The sequence below is a fragment of the Camelina sativa genome, chromosome 16 (genome assembly GCF_030686135.1).
Source record: "Camelina sativa cultivar CO46 ecotype springtype chromosome 16, ASM3068613v1".
Classification (NCBI taxonomy): Eukaryota; Viridiplantae; Streptophyta; class Magnoliopsida; order Brassicales; family Brassicaceae; genus Camelina; species Camelina sativa.
Genome location: NC_141895.1, coordinates 8992738 through 9018968, shown reverse-complemented (window position 1 = coordinate 9018968; position 26231 = coordinate 8992738). Strand labels below are relative to the sequence as shown.

Below are 26231 nucleotides of genomic sequence, written 5' to 3'. Positions count from 1 at the left end.
CACCCGCGTGAGTCTCAAACATAGCAAGAACATCTGTACTAAACTTCTTCAGAATGTATCTAACTGACCGGCGAAAGTTGGGTTTATTTGCCCCCGACAATTCCACAACAAAAAATTAATCATCTTTATAAAATTGATACCAAACATATGAATTACCGGGGCAGCCTGTTATGCATTTTCACTCTCCGCCATACCCGTCAACGGAGCATTCTCCACAACAATGTCCTGATGGTCAGTATCTTGTGGCAATCGACAGGAAACACCCACTCAATCCCTCCCGATAGCCCCACCATTATGTTGCCCCACCGCCGTCTCTCCGTCAGCGACAAATCCATCACCCAAGCGACAAGCCCCCGGACCCTCTGTCCGCAATCGCTTCCCAGAGGCAGACAACTCAACATCACCCTTACCCAGGCCAAAACTTAAACCCCGTGTAGACCTATTCTGTTTTGGTTTGGGCTTTGGCCCATTAAGCCTCAAAGCTTTTTTCTCCATCGTTTTGGATCCTTCGGCCCCTTTTTCCTGAAATACACCCTTAAATGCACCAGAGGTTTTTTCAAAATTACCTTCCCCTTATTGAGATTCGCCAAAGATATTTCATTTTCCTTATTGCCATACAACGAATCCCCAATTTTCCTTACTTCACACGATCCCACATCAATCTCCAAATTGCCAAATTTGTTAGAAATGGCAATATTCTCGAAAACCTTCCTAATCGGGATTTCCCGAGGATTGTGTCCTTGATTCCCATCCAGGTTTTTTCGAACGGCCAGCGGTTTAGCAACTCTCCCTCGGTGACGAACCGCCGTGAAACCATCCTGCGTCGGTCTACTCCCACTTGATTCTGCACCCACCGGCTCTGACACCGCAACCAACCCTCTCTCTTGAACCGTCTGGGGACATGTATGAATCAAGTGACCATATAGTCCGCACTTAGAACAAATATTAGTGAGACCCTCATATGATACATAGTACCGCTCCCCGTTTACCAGCACCGTACCTTTCAAAGGTCATCTCAAATCCACCTCCACACAAACCCTCGCAAACCGAGCCCTCTCAAAGGTTAGGGTTGTCAAATCCACCTTGACTGGCTTCCCCAAACCCTTTACAATAGCCACCAAAATCGAACGATGGTAAAAACTCAATGGGAGATTTGATAGCCTAACCCACACTGAAGTCGTGGTCATCTCATCCCTTAGTGGATCAAACTCCGGTGACCAAGTCTGCATGAGAAGGTAATTCTCAAACACCCTCCATGGACCTCCCGTGAGAGCTGCCATGTATTCCTCTTCCTTCTCAAAACAGATCATAAAAAACTAACGCGGGAGATCCATAACAGAAATCGCCCCAACTGGCTTCCACATCTCTCGCAACCTCTTACTTAACACAGCTACCGAAATCACTCTCCCTAGATCCTTAACAATCATACACTCCTGCCACAGACTATGCATGACCGCCAACACCTCATACCCAATCGTAACCACTGGTTCCCCATCTTCCCCATTTGGAAACGCCAATGACAAGTCACAAACTTGTCATCCAATAGATCCTCTGGATTGGGCATCCCGCCGGGACTACCACCAATGACCTTGTTCACCCACACCTTCTGACCATCATGAGGGTCTCCTGGTGGACGACCCCCATCACCCACCTCCATCACCCACCTCCATCATCATCGCATCTTGCTCGCTCGGGTTCATAACCCTAAAATCTCCCGCACTCATCTTTTTTCTAATTTTTCTATAGTCCAAGCAAAGTGTTTATGTGTGGAACTGTCAACAATTTCCATTTTTATTTATTGCGTTAGGTAAAATTTTTTTCTTTTTTTGAAGTACAATGTTCCTTTTTATATCATAACTAGTATTATACCTGGTGCTATGCACCGAAATTATATCTTAATTACATTACAAATTTTACAAAAATAAAAAAAAACTGTATAAATTTTTTATTATTATGGTTAACAAACCCAATTTACAGTTACATGGCACACATTAACTAAATTATAATATGTCACAAATAGAGTTGTACACAAAGATTAGTGATAGCAAAAGAAAATTCTTAAAGATGCCATAAATTGTTGACTTAGTAAATATGATGTTAAGGTAGAGAAGATAAATTAAAGATATGAAGATATATAATTTATTTCTTATTTGGTTGTATCATAGAAACAATTTACCTACAATAAAAAAAAAAGGAAAATGTTCTTTACCTAAAACATGGTGTACTTAAAGATCATTTGGCACCAAATTTTTGGAATTGACGTTCTACTTTCACAAATGCCTCAAAGATGAAGATTTGACTTTCTCAAAAATGGCTTTTCTCTCTATTTTTTACTGATAATTTGAGAAGGATCAATGAAGAAATTAAAAAATGGAATAGAGAACTGATATTGGAGAAGAAGAGAGATTAAAAAAAAAAATAGTGAGAATGGTATTCTTTCTCCCATAGAACGTAGCAGTAAAAGGAAAACTATCACTTTTTTTATCAATTAACTTTCTTTTTCTTAATTTAGTTTCTGCTTAATTTTGATAAACTTGCCCACATGTCGGTATTAATTGATCAACTAACTTATTTTTAGTTGAATAGATATGTAATTTGTTTTGTTTTTCTTTCTTTACCACAATTTTACTTTTATTTATTTTATTTTTTGAAAAATAATTTGTTTTCTCGTTAGCTGGATTTTAGGAATTTGTTTTAATTATGTAGTTTTGCTTTTTTTTTTCTCCACGATATTTTTTTGTTTAACGATTGTTTGTAAAAATAATGTTTTTTGCTGATGTGTCAAATAAATATTGGTAGAGTGACTTGTGCTTTATAGTATAAAGGATTTTAAGGCTTTCTTTTGCTGTATTTTATAATATTTTCTCCAATTTTTACGTACAATTTCTATTAATATAACAATTTATGACTATTTGAACTATGCAGTATATTTTTCTATTGGTTGAAATTTTATAAATGACATAATATTTATTGTTTATTAATCTTTGTGTTTTTACCTTAAAACTTTTATAGGACTAGAAGTACTATTTAAATATCTATATCATCATAATAAACCATATTTTAAGTTTAATTATACATTTCATCTTAATGCATATAACTAAATATTTTATACCAGACACAATTAATACATTATATCAAATATGTATCTTAGTTAGAATCATAAATACAAATAAAAATTAACAAAATACAATTCACAACAAAAACTGAATCAACATTATTTAAGATGTATTTGTTATGTTGTTATCTCATAAGTACTAATTTTACCTCGTGTTATAATCAATTTTAAATGAGTGAAATTTATAAAATAAAAACAAAGAGACATTCTCATCAAATAACTGAAGATTCATTCCTATAAATTATAATTTATTTTGAATTATCTTATGTTTTAACATATGCATTACAAAAATACATGTGTTGAAATTATAAAATCAAATATATTGATTTTGTTAGTTTTCATTTTTGATTTAGAAAATATTTTTTTTAAAATATAAACATGTAAAATTCTGTAGATATAATTAAGTTGTCCTACTACGTTTATAAAAAAAAAAAAATTGACATGTGTCAACATCTGAATGATACAATTGACCCGTGTCACGATCTTGTTAATTAGTAATTTTGTCATCGAACTTTATATAATAAGATTATAAAATTATTATTCTAGTGTATTTTTAGGATATATAAGAAGAAAAATAGATTTATTTTGTTTTTTATACATGTCGTAATCTGAGATGATCATGTTAACAATTTGTCTCGATCATGTTAGATTCTTTGTTTTTTTTTGTTTTTACACATGTTGTAAATTTTATATCAATAAGTTAACACTGGTGATCATGTTAGATAGTTTATTTTTTAGAAAACAATTAACTTTACAAATGTATTAATTCAGATAAATAATGTGACATGTATATTTTGTTAATGACAATTTCTATTAATATAACAATTAATGACTATTTGAACTATGCAGTATATTTTTTTATTGGTTGAAATTTTATAAATGACATAATATTTATTGTTTATTAATCTTTGTGTTTTTACCTTAAAACTTTTATAGGACTAGAAGTACTATTTAAATATCTATATCATCATAATAAACCATATTTTAAGTTTAATTATACATTTCATCTTAATGCATATAACTAAATATTTTATACCAGACACAATTAATACATTATATCAAATCTGTATCTTAGTTAGAATCATAAATACAAATAAAAATTAACAAAATACACTTCACAACAAAAACTGAATCAACATTATTTAAGATGTATTTGTTATGTTGTTATCTCATAAGTACTAATTTTACCTCGTGTCATAATCAATTTTAAATGAGTGAAATTTATAAAATAAAAACAAAGAGACATTCTCATCAAATAACTGAAGATTCATTCCTATAAATTATAATTTATTTCGAATTATCTTATGTTTTAACATATGCATTACAAAAATACATGTGTTGAAATTATAAAATCAAATATATTGATTTTGTTAGTTTTCATTTTTGATTTAGAAAATAATTTTTTTTAAATATAAACATGTAAAATTCTGTAGATATAATTAAGTTGTCCTACTACGTTTATAAAAAAAAAATTGACATGTGTCAACATCTGAATGATACAATTGACCCGTGTCACGATCTTGTTAATTAGTAATTTTGTCATCGAACTTTATATAATAAGATTATAAAATTATTATTCTAGTGTATTTTTAAGATATATAAGAAGAAAAATAGATTTATTTTGTTTTTTATACATGTCGTAATCTGAGATGATCATGTTAACAATTTGTCTCGATCATGTTAGATTCTTTGTTTTTTTTTTGTTTTTACAAATGTTGTAAATTTTATATCAATAAGTTAACACTGGTGATCATGTTAGATAGTTTATTTTTTAGAAAACAATTAACTTTACAAATGTATTAATTCAGATAAATAATGTGACATGTATATTTTGTTAATGACAATTTCTATTAATATAACAATTTATGACTATTTGAACTATGCAGTATATTTTTCTATTGGTTGAAATTTTATAAATGACATAATATTTATTGTTTATTAATCTTTGTGTTTTTACCTTAAAACTTTTATAGGACTAGAAGTACTATTTAAATATCTATATCATCATAATAAACCATATTTTAAGTTTAATTATACATTTCATCTTAATGCATATAACTAAATATTTTATACCAGACACAATTAATACATTATATCAAATCTGTATCTTAGTTAGAATCATAAATACAAATAAAAATTAACAAAATACAATTCACAACAAAAACTGAATCAACATTATTTAAGATGTATTTGTTATGTTTTTATCTCATAAGTACTAATTTTACCTCGTGTCATAATCAATTTTAAATGAGTGAAATTTATAAAATAAAAACAAAGAGACATTCTCATCAAATAACTGAAGATTCATTCCTATAAATTATAATTTATTTCGAATTATCTTATGTTTTAACATATGCATTACAAAAATACATGTGTTGAAATTATAAAATCAAATATATTGATTTTGTTAGTTTTCATTTTTGATTTAGAAAATAATTTTTTTTAAATATAAACATGTAAAATTCTGTAGATATAATTAAGTTGTCCTACTACGTTTATAAAAAAAAAATTGACATGTGTCAACATCTGAATGATACAATTGACCCGTGTCACGATCTTGTTAATTAGTAATTTTGTCATCGAACTTTATATAATAAGATTATAAAATTATTATTCTAGTGTATTTTTAAGATATATAAGAAGAAAAATAGATTTATTTTGTTTTTTATACATGTCGTAATCTGAGATGATCATGTTAACAATTTGTCTCGATCATGTTAGATTCTTTGTTTTTTTTTTGTTTTTACAAATGTTGTAAATTTTATATCAATAAGTTAACACTGGTGATCATGTTAGATAGTTTATTTTTTAGAAAACAATTAACTTTACAAATGTATTAATTCAGATAAATAATGTGACATGTATATTTTGTTAATGACAATTTCTATTAATATAACAATTTATGACTATTTGAACTATGCAGTATATTTTTCTATTGGTTGAAATTTTATAAATGACATAATATTTATTGTTTATTAATCTTTGTGTTTTTACCTTAAAACTTTTATAGGACTAGAAGTACTATTTAAATATCTATATCATCATAATAAACCATATTTTAAGTTTAATTATACATTTCATCTTAATGCATATAACTAAATATTTTATACCAGACACAATTAATACATTATATCAAATCTGTATCTTAGTTAGAATCATAAATACAAATAAAAATTAACAAAATACAATTCACAACAAAAACTGAATCAACATTATTTAAGATGTATTTGTTATGTTTTTATCTCATAAGTACTAATTTTACCTCGTGTCATAATCAATTTTAAATGAGTGAAATTTATAAAATAAAAACAAAGAGACATTCTCATCAAATAACTGAAGATTCATTCCTATAAATTATAATTTATTTCGAATTATCTTATGTTTTAACATATGCATTACAAAAATACATGTGTTGAAATTATAAAATCAAATATATTGATTTTGTTAGTTTTCATTTTTGATTTAGAAAATATTTTTTTTTAAATATAAACATGTAAAATTCTGTAGATATAATTAAGTTGTCCTACTACGTTTATAAAAAAAAAAAATTGACATGTGTCAACATCTGAATGATACAATTGACCCGTGTCACGATCTTGTTAATTAGTAATTTTGTCATCGAACTTTATATAATAAGATTATAAAATTATTATTCTAGTGTATTTTTAAGATATATAAGAAGAAAAATAGATTTATTTTGTTTTTTATACATGTCGTAATCTGAGATGATCATGTTAACAATTTGTCTCGATCATGTTAGATTCTTTGTTTTTTTTTTTGTTTTTACAAATGTTGTAAATTTTATATCAATAAGTTAACACTGGTGATCATGTTAGATAGTTTATTTTTTAGAAAACAATTAACTTTACAAATGTATTAATTCAGATAAATAATGTGACATGTATATTTTGTTAATGACAATTTCTATTAATATAACAATTTATGACTATTTGAACTATGCAGTATATTTTTCTATTGGTTGAAATTTTATAAATGACATAATATTTATTGTTTATTAATCTTTGTGTTTTTACCTTAAAACTTTTATAGGACTAGAAGTACTATTTAAATATCTATATCATCATAATAAACCATATTTTAAGTTTAATTATACATTTCATCTTAATGCATATAACTAAATATTTTATACCAGACACAATTAATACATTATATCAAATCTGTATCTTAGTTAGAATCATAAATACAAATAAAAATTAACAAAATACGATTCACAACAAAAACTGAATCAACATTATTTAAGATGTATTTGTTATGTTGTTATCTCATAAGTACTAATTTTACCTCGTGTCATAATCAATTTTAAATGAGTGAAATTTATAAAATAAAAACAAAGAGACATTCTCATCAAATAACTGAAGATTCATTTCTATAAATTATAATTTATTTCGAATTATCTTATGTTTTAACATATGCATTACAAAAATACATGTGTTGAAATTATAAAATCAAATAAAAAACTAAAGTTTATATAATAAATTATCTTTATTTTCTAAGTGTTTAATGAATTAAATTTAACAAATAGTATCTCTACATTAAACTTAATATATAAAAATAAAATAAAAACATTTTTATTTCAAATAAATATATAAAATAACTTTTTTGCGAAACAGAAAAAATATTACATTCTTATTTGTTTGTAATGTTGTAAGAGCATGTATCACACATGACAAATTTGATGGATCTGGTGTCCATAGCGGTTACCTGGAGGCTTGAATCAAAGTATTATTATCTGAAAGATATATATACCAACTCTTACTATTTTATTATTTTTTATTTCTAAATGCATGCTGAGAAACTAGTTAAAAGTCTCCCAATGTAAATGCGATGCTTGGCAAATACTTACTGGCCAATCATGATCATGGATGTAAGCGCCAGCAAGTGTTTGACGTCGGTCCAACACTAACTAAAAGATTTATATACCATACAAGACTGTGTATGATAGTATGAGGGCATTAATAGTACCTATACTTTTTGTTTTTAGTAATATTCCTCTCACCACCACAAATTATATTCTTGGTAGTTGGTGGTACGTACACAGTTACCAGCCGCTCCTTAAGTAGGTAGCGAGTGTACGCTGTTTGTAAAACAGTCTAAGGACCATTTGAAGTAAAACGTAACTCGCAAAGTTTTTGTAACTGTCTTGATATGATGATGCACCCGAATATTATTTAGGTAAGACGTAATATATCAAATCAGTGTTGTATAATAATCGACGTAACTGTCTGTCATATATGAAGCAATATAAAGCAAGCGGAACAAAAAGATCATTTTTTTTTTGTCGTTATTAATTAACTTAGATTAACACGTTACACATCTTAACTCATGTCATTTTGTTTTGATTAACAATTTTATAAAAGAGATTATTCAAATTTGTGAATATGAAAATATCAGAGATTAAAAATAGAGGGGAGACAAGTATATGATAAACAGATGGGAGATATATGAATATGAAAAGATCAGAGATGCGATGGTGGGAGTTGAAGAGGCTGGAAATCATGGCGGAGAGCAGCTTCCCAGATGGCATGGAGACGGAAAAAGTTGCAAGTATTACCGCAGTCATGCTCCTCCCAACCCTCAAGGGCATGCACTACGCCTCCTATTCTCCATGCACTCATCACCCTCCTTCCCAGCCAGTTCTGGAATAAACCATTCATTCGCTATTATCCACATATTCGAATATGTAATCCATCAACTTATATTACAAGAGTAACACATATTCGAATATGTATTCTATCAACTTATAATACAAGAGTAACACATATTCGAATATGTAGTCTAAACCGACTTAGATTTCCTTGAAAACAAGGGATTTGTCGTCGGTTTGTAAACCAACTATGCTTCTCCATAGATGATTTTTGTTTTTTAAACGTAAAAGTGAATGTCGTTTGTTAATAATGATGTCTACTCCACGTCACACCTCATTACTACGTTTTTCAAACTGATGCTTTTTGGTTTAAAAATGGGTTTAGTATCGACGTCAAGGTCAAAGTCTAGCACGGTACTTTTTGTAGTGTTCTAAGCTATATACCTCACACGAGTCGATGTTTTGGGCACACTTGGGAACAAGCATAGCTGGAGTGGAGTGGTAGAAACAGTCCTTGCGGAGTTTATCCGGTGGGAACTGTGAAAAGGGAATGAAGAGGGTTCCTTCTTTTGCCTTCATCTGTTCTTCTTTCCCTAGTCCATCCCCCACCAACCATACCGTTGAGGAGTAACAGTTATTGCTTGATAACAAAACAAGATTCTCGTCGGCCCCAGATTTGATGAGTTTGGTGTATTCCTCCTCGCGTAACACAACCACCTATACATACACACACATTAATTGTTGTTTGACATGAGAAGCTGATCAGTGGATTCTGTTTTCACAAATATTCAAAGTATACCTTAATGCCTTTTTGAGATAGAGAAAAGACAATGGCTGAAGCAATCTTGGTGATATTGCCTCTAAAGACAACTTCCGTGGTCCCCTTTGGAATGCTGTTAACCACCACCGCAGCTGCCATGCTGCTTCCATCTACTAGCCTTATTTTCAAATTTGGATGCTTTTGCACGTACAATTCTCCATACCCGTTTAGCTCCTCCGTCTCGTTAATCATGAGTTAATTAGTCACTTATCCGAGATAGTAATTTATATATATAAAAGATGACTCTGAAGTAATAAATGAACTTACAGTGTTCATCAGGCCGAGACTCATTACTTTCACACCCTTCTCATCTGCTTCAATGATAGCTGCTTCAATGATATTGTTTATGGACCTATGGTGGCGCTGTGATTTATACTGCCGCCACGTGTTTATGTGGAAAAATTAGTATAAAAGTTTAATAAAGGTTATTTTGTGTAAATTACAGTGTTATTTATTTGCGACGTATAAGGTTATTAAAAATGCTTACGTGAAATTCAAACTTGGGAAGGAGGTGAGAGTGAAGGATGAGGTTGCGGACACGATTTCGCTCAAAGACAAAGGTGCATGAGGAGACAGCGAAGGTGAGGAAGAAGGAGAAGAGAAGGGTGAAGGGCCACATGGAGTAGGTGAGGTACCATGGGGATCGAGACCACAAGGGGCGAGAGGAGAAGGACGAGAAGCCAAGGCGCATTTGGTAGATGGAGTCGCGTGTAGTGAGGTGAGTGAGGTGGATGACGTCAGGTGATTCCTCCTTTCTCTGCAAAGAATTTTCGTATAAGGATTCGCTGCACTTGTCGGTCGTCCCGTAGATGTAGTCGTAGATGGGCATGAACAGAGAGTAGTTGGTCCTGAACTGAGTATGGTGGAGCGAGTGGAACCTTGAACATATTTGATGTCCATGTTATGTACTTATATATATGAACTGAAATCTTAATAGTGTAAGTATATATCGTGTTAACGTACGAGGGGGTGTAGCAGAGGAACTTGAGGGGAGGAAAGAGGTGGAAGAGACGTTTAGGGAAACACTCAAAGTTGCAATGTCCCAAGTTGTTCATGAAGTCTATATATGTCATGTATGCAACGACGGAAAATATGGAGAGGATCCCACAAAGGGACGCCGCTACTAGGGGTATGGCGAAGAGTATTGTGTAGGCGATGTGCTCGGCGAAGGGGTGCACCACAGCTGACAAGTTTGATATTAAAAATATTATATGGATTGATGTGTAATGTGTACACATTATATAAAAATAGAAGAAAATGTTGGATGAAGGTACATACACGTGATGGGCTCGGTGACGATGGAGGAGTGGTGGTGAGAATGGTAGCGGGAGTAGAGGAAGTGGTGGTGGAGTGCTCTGTGAAACCAGTAGTATAAGAACTCGACGGGACCAGCGTGAACTAGAGCAATAAGGATGGCTCCGTCTAGTCTCCAGATGGGGACGCGGGAGCTGCCTGGGAGTTTGCTGTTGAGGAGATACATAAAGAGAGTGTTGAAGATGATTTGGTCGTCCCAAGAGCGTTCTCGGTCCACTTGCTCAAACTCAATGGGCTTGTCCACGATCTTTTTCGTCCCCTTGGCCGTCTTCTTACGCGACACGCTGATCCATATCTGACTGTGAACTATTCTCCACAGCATTAGTGCCACTATCAGCATACGCCCTAGATCCTTCTCCTCCTCCTCCGCTGTCATGTACGAATATATGCTTCCTATTGCTAACGGGACCACCAAGAGGTACTTAAAGCCACCAAGGGGACTCCATGGCCATTCCGTCAGAACTCCCGGCCTCGACGCCATCGAAAGGTACTTGAGCTAATACTGGAAGAAGTTTGAAGGAAGTGCGTTTGAAGTTAGAATGTAAGGCACACACATATATATATATATATATATATGAGAGATGAGAGAGTTTGCTATCTAACTTTTTCACATTTGGTACGTCTTTTTTTTTTTTTTTTTAACAATATATTATCAATGTCAAAAAAAAAATATATATTATCAATGTTTTTAATCATTCACATCAATTTACCAAAATTAATTAATATCTCCACTTCCAAAACCAAATATAAATAAATTAATTAAAAATTTTCCTATATTATTTAAGTTTTCAATATATATTTTTTTACTTTGCATATTTTGCATACTTATTCAAATCAATATAATGTGGAGAATACAACTCATATATGACACCGATAATCTGATTTTATATTCATCAAAAATATGGAGAACAAAATTAAGATGTTACAAACTGATAAATTTATTTCCAAAAAATTAAACTGTTATAAATAAATTTAGTGGCATACTAGTTATGATATGTATGATAAAGTAACTTTAAAATAAATAAACGGTTATAAAATCTTTTTTTAAGTTACATAAGAAATAAAGATTACATAAAAGATAAATTTTGACCATTTTAAACAAAAATCTTGTCATTTAAAATATTAAAAGTTATGCTAATATATTATTTGTTACTGAAATTCAACTATATGAAAAACTTTACAACATTAATTTAACTTTTTATAATGGTTTTCCGTTGGATTTTCCCCTTTTTTTTTTAATAAAAAATCACCAATATATCTTATTTAAAGTTGATTTTAAAATATATAAGATATCATGAACACAAAAATAAGGATCACTAAAGAAAATCTTATACTGATTAAAACCTTGAAAACACTAATAAACATCTACATGTAAAATTGAAACCTAAGTTTCTAGCTAAAATCTAAACCATTTAGAGTTCTTATTACCGAATGACAACAACAACAAAATTACATATTTAGTATAACGCCCGACCGTAATCTCTCAGTGGGTTCCATGTCCAATCCTAATCCGTGGGTCTACCTTTTTAAATGGGTCTCTCACTAGGCCCGTGAGCCCATCTATATCTGACAGTCAGTTTGACTACGTATGGGAGATTTTTAAAGACTTGTTACCGTCTTTACAAATCATCACATGATTTTTCCCTGATTTTTGTCTTCACTCGCATAGTACTGACAGTCACTTCCCGAAAGGTCATCTATCCTGAGACTACTGCAGCTGAAGCACGCTTAACTCTGGAGTTCTCTCAGTACCTTTAACCGAAAAGATAAGTGCACTTTGGTGACATAGGTGGCCAAATCAATTCTTTTAAACATCTTCGCATGTTTCTGAAATCGAGGTGTCACATTTAGAATAATGATTTCTCTATATTCCTATTGGGATTTGTTCCACATGTTACTTCTATTTTATGTATAATAAGATATAATTAAATATAAAAAAATCACCAAAGAAATACAAAATAATTAAGCAAAGCAACGACTTAAAAAGAAGAAAATTTTATAGGAAAAGGGAGAGTATTTTAATTATGTTTGTATTGAATTACATATATATGGTACTGGTTTATATGTTTTTATAAAAATTGATACATAATTAGATTGTATCATATTTTTTCAATTGATATTGATAAATCATTAGAAATACGTATTTGTAAATGTATATTCTCAAAACTATCACTTTTGGCTATTTTCATTTATGCCATCTTGTACACAATTACAATTTGTTAAATGGATTTTTTTATTTTTTAAGTTTTGGTTTTCTGTTTTACATTTAGAGTATATTTTTAAGGGGGTAGGGTTTAGTATTTGGAATTTAGAATTTAGAAATTAATCATTTTGTAAATTAGAAAAAGATATTATTGAAAATGGACAACAAAAAAAGATATTTTTGCAAATGGGTATAAAAATGAGATTTTTTGTAAATGACCCAATAATATTTGTATGTACATTAGTAATCAATTAAGTATACACAAACTTAATTATGTTATTACTGTTTTCAAGTAAGTCATTTAATAATAGCAATTAAATAATTCAAATATTAAAATTATGTTTTAAACTTTTTCTATAGTGGTCGGTAACAACTTTAAAAAATACAGTTATAAATTCCTTTATACTCCGTTTCAAGATCTGGTGCCAACCATGGGAGTCACTAATGTCCGGCGGATTCTTTCTCCCTTACATGCTGAAGTTGAAGAAGTTGAAGCTTTCATTTGGGCTATGCAGTGCATGATTGGGCATAATTACGATGATGTGGTTTTCTTTACAAACTGTTCAGATTTGGTTAAGATGGTGGCTTTTACTTATTACTGGCAGGTATTTTCTATATACCTTGATGATATCAAGAATGATAAGGAAGAATTTTCTTCTTTCTCTTTATCTTTTGTTCTTAGAAATACAAATGTAAAAACAGATTCTTTGTCACGTTAAACGCATACATCTCCGTATAATGTTGCGTATATAAACAGTTTTACACCCCATTAGCTCGTATGAATTCTTTTGTTGACAAAAAAGATAAATTACTTTAGTCGGCCAACGCTCGTGTCATCAATTGGAAAAAAGTTATAAAAACACATGGTGGTCGGTAACGAAACAATAAATATATAATTGATAGAAAAACCAAAACCAATAACAATAAATAAGAGCACATGGTGGTGGGCTTGCTTAAAGTAAAATTTTTGAGGATTTGCACCATATTTTGCAAAATAACACGGAGAAAATGTTGAACAGTTAGGGCATTGTTTAAGGATGATTGTACTCCTACTTATTGATGAACTAGAGTCAGAACCGCACTTATGTGCAGGGATGTTTTCATAAGTTTATTTTTATTTACAAAGGAAATTGTTATGTTGTTGTTAATTAGAAATTTGTTTTGTGTTTTTGTTGCAAGTGTTTTTGTAAAATATTTGTATTACAAATAATATCCAGATTTTGTAAATTCATTTTGTGGTAGTACTGTTTGTAGTTTGTAGGTGATTGTTGCATATTTTATATATGCCTACTGATTTTGTTTATTTTTTTGACAATATAAGCCTATTGATTTATAGTGTGAATTATTGGTTTTAGTTTTGTTTACACGATTCCATTTTGATGAAATGTGATGGATCAGCTCTTATTTATTTTAGGCCCAAATTTTACAGTTTTGTTTTTAGTTCTTTCACATATATTGTGATGTACAATCACAGATGGGCCTCGATTTAAATAAAATGGCCCACGAGAAAGCTGTTTTTGTTCTTAGCACGAAAAAATAGAGAAGATGAACGGGTATGGCTTCAATTGGTAACCAAAATTTAGGAAAAGAATGAGGAGGAATATCACATTCCTCTCTATTCTACAATTTTTTTACCATTTGAAAGTAATTTTTTTTCCCCTACATTCATCTATATTCTTCAAAAAATAAGGAACAATAGAACAAAAATGTTCCTCTCCAAAATTGATGAGTAACAAATGGAACAAAAAAAAAGAACAAATATTCAAATTCGTTTTTTATTTTAAAATAAATAAAAAATATGTTTATTAATAAAATTTCAATTTTGTAATATAAAAACTTTCATATTTTCACAATGTATTGACAAAAAAAATATTTTTGATAGGAATTTTATGCTAAACTAATCTTAAGGCTCTATTTGAAAAATTTATTATATATACATTAGAATAATATTAGTATTACAATTGAAATTAAATTTATTTAATATTTAATATATTTTAAAAACATTTTTATTGTTTGGTTACCATTTACTATTTTGTTCATTCTCTGCAGATTTTCCTTTCATTCCTCAAAAACTGTTTATTCCATTCCGCATTGTTCTTTTTATTCCTTTTCTTTTTGTTCTTCTAATGGTTACCAGTAGGAGCCTATAACTTTTACAGAAGAAACCGACTGATCGGTGTTGCTCTTTTCCTACCCAGCATCTTTCAGTCAATCGTGTTTATCATCGAACCCATCTCCTAGTTAAAGCAAATTCCGAAAACAATATAGATTAGCTAAGGAGCGATCTAACTGAACAACAAACATTTAATTTGTAAGGTAAGATTCAAATTTTCTTATTTAACTTTCATTCATTTATCTGTTGAGTTTGGGTAACATTCTTTGTTTATATGTGGATCTTTCATGTTCGTACAGATTTTTTTCAGAAAATTAGTTAGATTTGTTTACAATTTTTGTTTCGATGTCCGTAAATTTGTTTTCAAGTTTGCCAAATGAAAATGGGGGAAAATGTTGTTATTTTATCAAATAGGATTGTAATAGTTTAATTTTCTTTCATATTTGTTTAATAGATTACATCATGTATCTGATTGTTCTTACATGTGTTCTTTACAACTCCCTTTTAAAAAACACTCTCTGATTTCATTTGTTTGTTCAGGTGAATGAAAATTAGAACCAATTATAACCCAAACTTGCGAAGAAGAAGATACTTACAGATACGACCACATGGTATCCGCAAATCTCCCCCATAAGATACACATCAACCGGTTGTCACTGTTAAAGAAACAGGTTTTATGAGTTAGAACCATTTTTCATTATGATTGTATTCGTCATTATTTTTCTAGTTAAAATATGTTTATACATAGATAAATGTAAATAGTTTGTATCACCTAGTGTCTCTCAAAACAACATCAAGGCGCTTGGATATTTTTCCATTGACATCATGAGTTATCATAGCACCAGTGTTAACGACCTTTCCAACAACATCTACAATGCAAAAAATATAAATTGAACGGAGCAGTTATTGTAAATCTGTTAAATGTTAAAAACTGTTTACAAAATACATACCGATCAAGATGTTCTCACTAAACCCTTCATCAGCAGTGATTGTTCAAAAAATTTCAAATCCAAATACCAATCATCTGATAGTGCAGGAGAACAGCTAATGATTGTGCTGTCTGTTAGAGACATCTTAAATGCATGATTTGTTGCCCTGTACTTTCCTATAGCTTTAGTCAGCTGGAATTTTTCGATGATTCTGCACTCTCCCGCATCATATGAAAAAACTTGTTGACCTGGTTTTTTTTTATAGTTGTATGAATTAGAATTCCCTATTAAAAGAAAACATAAACAATTATTATATGTTTTATGAACATAAAGAAATAGAATTAGTAGTATCCTTGTAATATACTCACATCAACATCAGCGAGTATGACCTCCAAGGTTTCTCCGGAGAAAGACATATACTGCCTCAAATAATGCACAATCTTGACTTGGATCTTCCAAGTCGTCTTGAAGGAGTAAATGGTAGCAAGGCTTGTGAAAACATTGTTAGCTGCCATTTTTTTGTGGAAAGATTCTACTCTTGATTGTTTTGTGTTTTTGCTTTGATAACAAGTACATCACGTGATATGGTTTTTATAGTCGTAGACCATGCTAGGAAAATTAGGTAAGTAGCAAAGATTTTGCCATGTTTAATGCTTCCCTTCCCGTTTAATAACTCCCAAATTTGCGTAATTTCACTACTGATTGAGGAATATTAAACATGTGAACATAAAAGATTTTCTAAGATCTGGTTTCTCATAATCGTTATAATAAATTTTGAATTTGGAAAGTTGACATGTATTGAACTGCGCACTAATTACGTGAATTGATATGTTTAGTTTATCGGATATTTGATATGCCCTATTTGAGAGTAATTAGTCCTCTCAAAATTTGTTTAGTTTACATGTGAGTCATTGATCGACTAAATTTCTGGTAATCAGTATCTGTTTGGATACTTTCTACGTATACCGTTCGTTCCCATAATATACGTTCCAATAAAATACGTGATTGCATGAACTGGACTAATGAGCTAATGAAAACAATGATCCAATTTATGGTCCAGTAATATAAAAGTGGGCCGAGTTGTATAGATAAGCCCAAGACGTTTGGATCGTGAGTCATATAAACATTCTAGATGGACGAAAACGCGGAGATCCTATCTCAGTCCCTCTTTTTCCGTTTTTCGATTATTTTTCAAACCCATCAGTTTCGGATCGGGTTAGTTAGGGTCTGCGTCTTTTCATTTTTTTTTAATACCAATCTACCCTTCTTCTGTTTTTTGTTTGTTCTATTTGTAACGGCATTGTATGTAATAATACCCAACTTTATGCCTATATAGTAAAAAGTGCTTTCCTTTTAATATTATAGATCTTTTTCCATTTAGTAAATGGTAGCAAGGCTTGTGAAAACATTGTTAGCTGCCATTTTTTTGTGGAAAGATTCTACTCTTGATTGTTTTGTGTTTTTGCTTTGATAACAAGTACATCACGTGATATGGTTTTTATAGTCGTAGACCATGCTAGGAAAATTAGGTAAGTAGCAAAGATTTTGCCATGTTTAATGCTTCCCTTCCCGTTTAATAACTCCCAAATTTGCGTAATTTCACTACTGATTGAGGAATATTAAACATGTGAACATAAAAGATTTTCTAAGATCTGGTTTCTCATAATCGTTATAATAAATTTTGAATTTGGAAAGTTGACATGTATTGAACTGCGCACTAATTACGTGAATTGATATGTTTAGTTTATCGGATATTTGATATGCCCTATTTGAGAGTAATTAGTCCTCTCAAAATTTGTTTAGTTTACATGTGAGTCATTGATCGACTAAATTTCTGCTAATCAGTATCTGTTTGGATACTTTCTACGTATACCGTTCGTTCCCATAATATACGTTCCAATAAAATACGTGATTGCATGAACTGGACTAATGAGCTAATGAAAACAATGATCCAATTTATGGTCCAGTAATATAAAAGTGGGCCGAGTTGTATAGATAAGCCCAAGACGTTTGGATCGTGAGTCATATAAACATTCTAGATGGACGAAAACGCGGAGATCCTATCTCAGTCCCTCTTTTTCCGTTTTTCGATTATTTTTCAAACCCATCAGTTTCGGATCGGGTTAGTTAGGGTCTGCGTCTTTTCATTTTTTTTTAATACCAATCTACCCTTCTTCTGTTTTTTGTTTGTTCTATTTGTAACGGCATTGTATGTAATAATATCCAACTTTATGCCTATATAGTAAAAAGTGCTTTCCTTTTAATATTATAGATTCATCACTAAATGTTTTATTTTGTTTGTAAGTTGAGATAAATAATCAATATTGATATATTTGAACTTTTTTGTTTCTTTATATATGCCGGTATTTCGGTTTTCCATATATATGGAAAGCAAACACTAGAGTTAAATATATTAATATTGATAATTAAGTTTACAAAATATACGTTGTGTTTTAGTAAACTAGATTTTAATTTTATTTTAAATTATCTAATTAATTATTTTAAGATAATTATTATAAAGAAATTTAAATTTAATATATCAAGGCGACTAGTATCTAGAAAGAGCCCAATGCTAAAGCAGTGTCTCACTAGAGGCTCGAGTGTTCAAAGAAATTGACTACACTTCCGTCGATGATTCTATTCTCAACATTCCTTTTTTTTTTTGAACAAACCCATTCTCAACATTCCTACGCAGACTTTCGACTCTGAAAAAAATATCCAAATAAAGTTTACTCTTAATAAACACTACAAAAAAAAACTATACATTGATAGCACAATGATAGCATTGTTTTCTAAAGTGCTATACAGGATAAATTTGATTTTTTGATTTCTAGTAATAGGAATATATTAACGCTATGATATGAAAAAGATACGCAGAATAACAAAAATTACTAACATAACTAACTTTTGGTGAAATATTCATTAAGCGCCAAACATTTAGTGTTTTTTTCTCTTCTTGAAACACTTATAAACTTTAGAGTGGAGACAGAACGACTTAGGTTTTTTTTCTCGATCTTGTCACTCACCTAGATATCTCCGACGACACCATCGAAGCAATTAACCCTCTCACTGGCCACAAGTTTGTTGTCGTCGAAGCAATTAACCCTCTCGCTGGCCACAAGTTCGTCCTCCTGCGACACAATCGATCAGTTCGATTTCATATCGTGAGGCAAGTTTTTTCTTCGTATTGTTGGTTTTGTTATTTTGTGCTTTTAATCGTCACAATGGCAATAATTTTCCATCGGCGACGAGATTTAGGGTTTGTTTCAATTTTAGCTAATATTTAGAGTTATGTGCTTTAGATTTGTTGTTTGTTTAAATTTATTTGAGATTTAGGGTTTTATGCTATAGATTTGTTGTTTGTTTCAATTTTTTGAGATTTAGGGTTCTGGATTTTATATTTTCTCTTTGTTCATTTTTTTCAGAAATTTGGCTATGATTTAGCTTCATATACCGAAAAAATAACTCTGGTTTTTGGTTGCATATGTTCTGTTATACGTTTACACACTTTACTTTTGATTAGTCTGTCTAGGAAGCTCTATTTTATGCAAAGTTGTAAATGATTCACGAATGTGTATAACTGTAACGCCCTCACCGCCATTTTGTAGTCGGCCCGATGTCTACTCCTAGTCCACAAGCCCACCTTCCTTAATGGGCCTCATGACTTCTCACAAGGCCCGTGAGCACATCCATATCCGACGGTCGTTTTGCTACGTCCGTGAGGCTTTCAAAACTTGTTTACCGTCTCTACAAATCACCACATGATCGTTTCTTGTGTTTTGTCCTCACTTACACAGTTTTGACTATCACTTTCTGGAAGGTCACCCATATGAAACTATTCCAGCTCAAGCACCATTAACTAGAGAGTTCTATCAGAACCTTGGCCGAAAAAATAATTGCACTTTGGTGACATATATGGCCAAATCAATTCTTTTAAACCCCTCTAGACGTCCCTGAAACCGGGGTGTCACAATTTTTCTCAGTGAGAAACTACAATATCATCTTACTATGAAATGGAAACAATGTTACATTCGTTAATGAGGTCTCGCACAAAACTTTAAACACATCACAAAGATTATTTTCTTCTACGTACAAACTTATTAGTCTTATCTAACAGAGATATTTATTCACTATCTGTTTAAAACACAACTACAATATAAAATTTAAAAGAATATTTAAATAACAATATTAAATATTAAAAAAGTTTTTTTTTTAAGAATTTGAAATAAAAATAATTTCCGCACTGGGCTTTGAACCTGAAAACTCAAATATCAATAAAATAGTTGGTTTGCCCATTGCACTACATCAGATCTTGTGTTAGACTTGTATATATGGTGTAGAAGAAAATATTTTGGACTTGGGGATCTTGTGTTGTATCGTTAAACTCCTAACATTTTATCCGATTTATATTTCTCATTCTTGTAAATAACCTAAGAGTTATTTACTTTGAAAATTTTTAAGGTTTCAAGTTTTATATATTCACGACATTCTTCTCGGTGAGAAACTACAATATCATCCTACTTTGTAGTGGAAAAAATGTTACATTGCCAATGAGGTTTTGTACAAAATTTTGTACACATCACAATGATTATTTTCTTCTATGTAAAAACTTATTTTTCTTATCTCTCTAGTTGAGATATATATTATCAATCGGTTTAAAACATAACTACAAAAGAATATCAAAATAATAGTATTTCATATTTAAAAAAATAATTTTAGAAAAGAATTTGAAATAAAAATAATTTCTGCTGTCGTGCTTTGAAACCTGAAATCAAATATCAAATTGATAGTTGGTCTAACCATTGCCCTACATCGGATCTGGTGTTAGAATTTTGACTTTTCTAGAAGGTGTAGAAGAAAAGATTTTAGCCTTGGGGATCCTGTGTTGTACAGTCAAACTGCTAATTTTTATATATTTTTTTTATTTTTTTAAATAACCTAAGAAATATTTACTTTGGAAAATTTTACGGTTTCGCTACAGCAGATATTTTGTTAGACTTGTATATATGGTGTAGAAGAAAAGATTTTGGACTTGGGAATCTTGTTTTGTTTATTCAAACTGCTAACATTTTATCTTATTTATATTTTCTAGTCTTGTAAATAACATAAGAAATATTTACTTTGTAAAATTTTACGGTTTCAAGTTTTACATATTCACTACGTTTTTCTCGGTGCGAACCAACAGTATCATCCTACTATGTAGTGAAAACAATGTTACATTCGTGAAAGAGGTCTCGCACAAAATTTTGAACACATCGCATTGATTTTGTTCTTCTAGGTAGAGACTTTTTTTTCTTATCTCTCTAATAGAGATATTGTTCACTGTATGTTTAAAGCACAAATACAAAAGAATATAAAAATATTAATATTTAATATTAAAAGTATCTTGTTTTGTTTAGTAAAACTGCTAATATTTTATCTTATTTACATTTTCTATTCTTATAAATAACATAAGAAATATTTACTTTGTAAAATTTTACGGTTTCAAGTTTTACAAATTCATTACGTTTTTCTAGGTGCGAACCTACAGTATCATCCTACTATGTAGTGCAAACAATGTTACATTCGTCAAAGAGGTCTCGCACAAAATTTTGAACACATCGCATTGATTTTGTTCTTCTAGGTAGAGACTTTTTTTCTTTCTTATCTCTCTAATACAGATATTGTTCACTGTATGTTTAAAACACAAACACAAAAGAATATAAAAATATTAATATTTAATATTAAAAGAAACAATATTAGAAAAGGATTTGAAATAAAAATAATTTCTGCTGCCGGGTTTTGAATCCGGAAATCAAATATCAGTTAGATAGTTGGTTTAACCATGGCGCTACAACAGATCTTTTGTTAGACTTGTATATATTGTGTAGAAGAACATATTTTGGACTTGGGGATCTTTCGTTGTATAGTCTCACTGCTAACATTTTATCTTATTTTTTATTTTTTTATTCCTGTAAATAAACCTAAGAAAAATTTACTTTGGAAAATTTTACGGTTTCAAGTTTTACATATTCACTACGTTTTTCTTGGTAAGAACCGAAAGTATAATCCTACTCTGAAGTAGAAACAATGTCACATAAAACTTTGAACACATCACAAAGATTCTGTTCTTCTAGGTAGAGACTTTTTTTTCTTCTTATCTCTCTAATAGAGATATTTATTAAATTTAAATTTAAAACACACATACAAAAAAAATTTCAAATAATAATATTTAATATTTAAAGAAACAAAATTCGAAAAGAATTTGAAGTAAAAATAATTTCTGCTGTCAGGCTTTATACCTGGATATCTAATATTAATCAGATAGTTGGTTTAACCATTGCGCTACAGCAGATATTTTGTTAGACTTGTATATATGGTGTAGAAGAACAGATTTTGGACTTGGGGATTTTTCGTTGTAGAATCATACTGCTAACATTTTATCTTATATTTTATTTTCTATTCCTGTAAATAACCTAAGAAAAATGTACTTTGGAAAATGCTTCGGTTTCAAGTTTTAAATATTCATTACATTTTTCTCGGTGCGAACCTACAATATCATCCTACTCTGTAGTGGAAACAATGTCACATTCGTCAAGGAGGTCTCACACAAAACTTTGAACACATCACAATGATTATGTTCTTCCAGGTAGAGACTTTTTCTTCTTATCTCTCTAATAGAGATATTTATTCACTGTATGTTTAAAATACAAATATAAAAATAAATGAAAATATTAATATTTAATATTAAAAGAAACAATAATTATTGCTGTCAGGCTTTGAACCTGGAAATCAAATTCCAATAAGATAGTTGGTTTAACTATTGCGCTACAACAGGTCTTGTGTTAGACTTGTATATATGGTGTAGTAAAAAAAAAATACAAAAGAATATGAAAGTAATAATATCTAATATTAAAAGAAACAATATTAGAAAAAAATTTGAAATAAAAAAATTTCTGCTGCCGTGCTTTGAACCCGGATATTTGATATCCGGTAGATAGTTGGTTTAAACATTGCGCTACAGCAGATCTTTTGTTAGACTTGTATATATGGTGTAGAAGAACAGGTTTTGGACTTAGAGATCTTGTGTTGTTTAGTTAAAATTCTAACATTTTATCTTATTTTTTGTTTCTATATCTGTAAATAACCTAAGAAAAATTTACTTTGGAAAATTCTTCGGTTTCAAGTTTTAAATATTCACTACGTTTTTCTCGGTGCGAACCTACAATATCATCTTACTCTGTAGGGGAAACAATGTTACATTCGTCAAGGAGGTCTCACACAAAACTTTGAACACATCACAATGATTATGTTTTTCTAGGAAGAGACTTTTTTTTCTTTCTTATCTCTCTAATAGAGATATTTATTCACTGTCTGTTTAAAATTCAAATACAAAAGAATATGCAAATATTAATATTTAATATTAAAAGAAACAATAATTATTGCTGTCAGGCTTTGAACCTGGAAATCAAATTCCAATAATATAGTTGGTTTAACTATTGCGCTACAACAGGTCTTGTGTTAGACTTGTATATATGGTGTAGTAAAACAAAATACAAAAGAATATGAAAGTAATAATATCTAATATTAAAAGAAACAATATTAGAAAAAAATTTGAAATAAAAAAATTTCTGCTGCCGAGCTTTGAACCCGGATATTTGATATCCGGTAGATAGTTGGTTTAAACATTGCGCTACAGCAGATCTTTTGTTAGACTTGTATATATGGTGTAGAAGAACAGGTTTTGGACTTAGAGATCTTGTGTTGTTTAGTTAAAATTCTAACATTTTATCTTATTTTTTATTTTCTATATCTGTAAATAACCTAAGAAAAATTCTTCGGTTTCAAGTTTTAAATATTCACTACGTTTTTCTCAGTGCGAACCTACAATATCATCTTACTCTGTAGGGGAAACAATGTTACATTCGTCAAGGAGGTCTCGCACAAAACTTTGAACACATCACAATGATTATGTTTTTCTTGGAAGAGACTTTTTTTTCTTTCTTATCTCTCTAATAGAGATATTTATTCACTGTCTGTTTACAATTCAAATACAAAAGAATATGCAAATATTAATATTTAATATTAAAAGAAACAATAATTATTGCTGTCAGGCTTTGAACCTGGAAATCAAATTCCAATAATATAGTTGGTTTAACTATTGCGCTACAACAGGTCTTGTGTTAGACTTGTATATATGGTGTAGTAAAACAAAAATACAAAAGAATATGAAAGTAATAATATCTAATATTAAAAGAAACAATATTAGAAAAAAATTTGAAATAAAAAAATTTCTGCTGCCGAGCTTTGAACCCGGATATTTGATATCCGGTAGATAGTTGGTTTAAACATTGCGCTACAGCAGATCTTTTGTTAGACTTGTATATATGGTGTAGAAGAACAGGTTTTGGACTTAGAGATCTTGTGTTGTTTAGTTAAAATTCTAACATTTTATCTTATTTTTTATTTTCTATATCTGTAAATAACCTAAGAAAAATTTACTTTGGAAAATTCTTCGGTTTCAAGTTTTAAATATTCACTACGTTTTTCTCGGTGCGAACCTACAATATCATCTTACTCTGTAGGGGAAACAATGTTACATTCGTCAAGGAGGTCTCGCACAAAACTTTGAACACATCACAATGATTATGTTTTTCTAGGAAGAGACTTTTTTTTCTTTCTTATCTCTCTAATAGAGATATTTATTCACTGTCTGTTTAAAATTCAAATACAAAAGAATATGGAAATATAAATATGTAATATTAAAAGAAACAATAATTAATGTTGTCAGGCTTTGAACCCGGAAATCAAATACCAATAAGATAGTTGGTATAACTATTGCGCTACAATATATCTTGTGTTAGACTTGTATATATGGTGTAGTAAAACACAAATACAAAAGAATATGAAAGTAAAAATATCTAATATTAAAAGAAACAATATTAGAAAAAAAAGAAATTTCTGCTGCTGAGCTTTGAACCCAGATATTTGATATCCGGTAGATAGTTGGTTTAAACATTGCGCTACAGCAGATCTTTTGTTAGACTTGTATATATGGTGTAGAAGAACAGGTTTTGGACTTAGAGATCTTGTGTTGTTTAGTTAAAATTCTAACATTTTATCTTATTTTTTATTTTCTATATCTGTATATAACCTAAGAAAAATTTACTTTGGAAAATTCTTCGGTTTCAAGTTTTAAATATTCACTACGTTTTTCTCGGTGCGAACCTACAATATCATCTTACTCTGTAGGGGAAACAATGTTACATTCGTCAAGGAGGTCTCGCACAAAACTTTGAACACATCACAATGATTATGTTTTTCTAGGAAGAGACTTTTTTTTCTTTCTTATCTCTCTAATAGAGATATTTATTCACTGTCTGTTTAAAATTCAAATACAAAAGAATATGCAAATATTAATATGTAATATTAAAAGAAACAATAATTAATGTTGTAAGGTTTGAACCCGGAAATCAAATACCAATAAGATAGTTGGTATAACTATTGCGCTACAATATATCTTGTGTTAGACTTGTATATATGGTGTATTAAAACACAAATACAAAAGAATATGAAAGTAAAAATATCTAATATTAAAAGAAACAATATTAGAAAAAAATTTGAAATAAAAGAAATTTCTGCTGCCGAGCTTTGAACCCGGATATTTGATATTCGGTAGATAGTTGGTTTAAACATTGCGCTACAGCAGATCTTTTGTTAGACTTGTATATATGGTGTAGAAGAACAGGTTTTGGACTTAGAGATCTTGTGTTGTTTAGTTAAAATTCTAACATTTTATCTTATTTTTTATTTTCTATATCTGTAAATAACCTAAGAAAAATTTACTTTGGAAAATTCTTTGGTTTCAAGTTTTAAATATTCACTACGTTTTTCTCGATGCGAACCTACAATATCATCTTACTCTGTAGGGGAAACAATGTTACATTCGTCAAGGAGGTCTCGCACAAAACTTTGAACACATCACAATGATTATGTTTTTCTAGGAAGAGACTTTTTTTTCTTTCTTATCTCTCTAATAGAGATATTTATTCACTGTCTGTTTAAAATTCAAATACAAAAGAATATGCAAATATTAATATGTAATATTAAAAGAAACAATAATTAATGTTGTCAGGCTTTGAACCCGGAAATC

General features: G+C 30.2%; 2 protein-coding genes across 2 annotated transcripts; both read right to left on the bottom strand.

The window, feature by feature from the left end:
• Window positions 1-267: 267 nt before the first annotated feature.
• LOC147925329 (uncharacterized) lies at window positions 268-1657 on the bottom strand. Its single transcript, XM_087492580.1, has 4 exons — window positions 1430-1657; window positions 1038-1292; window positions 567-893; window positions 268-522 (listed from the first exon to the last, which is right to left on the bottom strand). Exons 1-4 carry the CDS (start codon window positions 1655-1657, stop codon window positions 268-270), a joined length of 1065 nt encoding a protein of 354 aa, XP_087348706.1.
• Window positions 1658-8382: 6725 nt separating this feature from the next.
• Window positions 8383-11402, bottom strand: LOC104759026 (protein CER1-like 1). Its single transcript, XM_010482003.3, has 7 exons — window positions 10819-11402; window positions 10504-10723; window positions 10028-10418; window positions 9808-9915; window positions 9520-9720; window positions 9165-9437; window positions 8383-8772 (listed from the first exon to the last, which is right to left on the bottom strand). Exons 1-7 carry the CDS (start codon window positions 11333-11335, stop codon window positions 8593-8595), a joined length of 1890 nt encoding a protein of 629 aa, XP_010480305.2. The 5' UTR covers window positions 11336-11402; the 3' UTR covers window positions 8383-8592.
• Between the last annotated feature and the right edge of the window lie 14829 nt (window positions 11403-26231).

What these genes read in the sequence shown, in the direction of transcription:
- LOC147925329 (XM_087492580.1), bottom strand. Translation starts at nt 1,657, where the DNA reads ATGGAGGTGGGTGATGGGGGTCGTCCACCAGGAGACCCTCATGATGGT. An exon ending in GCATAGTCTGTGGCAGGAGT is followed by an intron (nt 1,293 to 1,429) that starts GTATGATTGTTA and finishes TGTTTTGAGAAG; the next exon opens with GAAGAGGAATACATGGCAGC. An exon ending in AGAGGGCTCGGTTTGCGAGG is followed by an intron (nt 894 to 1,037) that starts GTTTGTGTGGAG and finishes ACATGTCCCCAG; the next exon opens with ACGGTTCAAGAGAGAGGGTT.
- LOC104759026 (XM_010482003.3), bottom strand. Translation starts at nt 11,335, where the DNA reads ATGGCGTCGAGGCCGGGAGTTCTGACGGAATGGCCATGGAGTCCCCTT. An exon ending in GTCTCGGCCTGATGAACACT is followed by an intron (nt 9,721 to 9,807) that starts GTAAGTTCATTT and finishes ATGATTAACGAG; the next exon opens with ACGGAGGAGCTAAACGGGTA. An exon ending in TATCTCAAAAAGGCATTAAG is followed by an intron (nt 9,438 to 9,519) that starts GTATACTTTGAA and finishes GTGTATGTATAG; the next exon opens with GTGGTTGTGTTACGCGAGGA.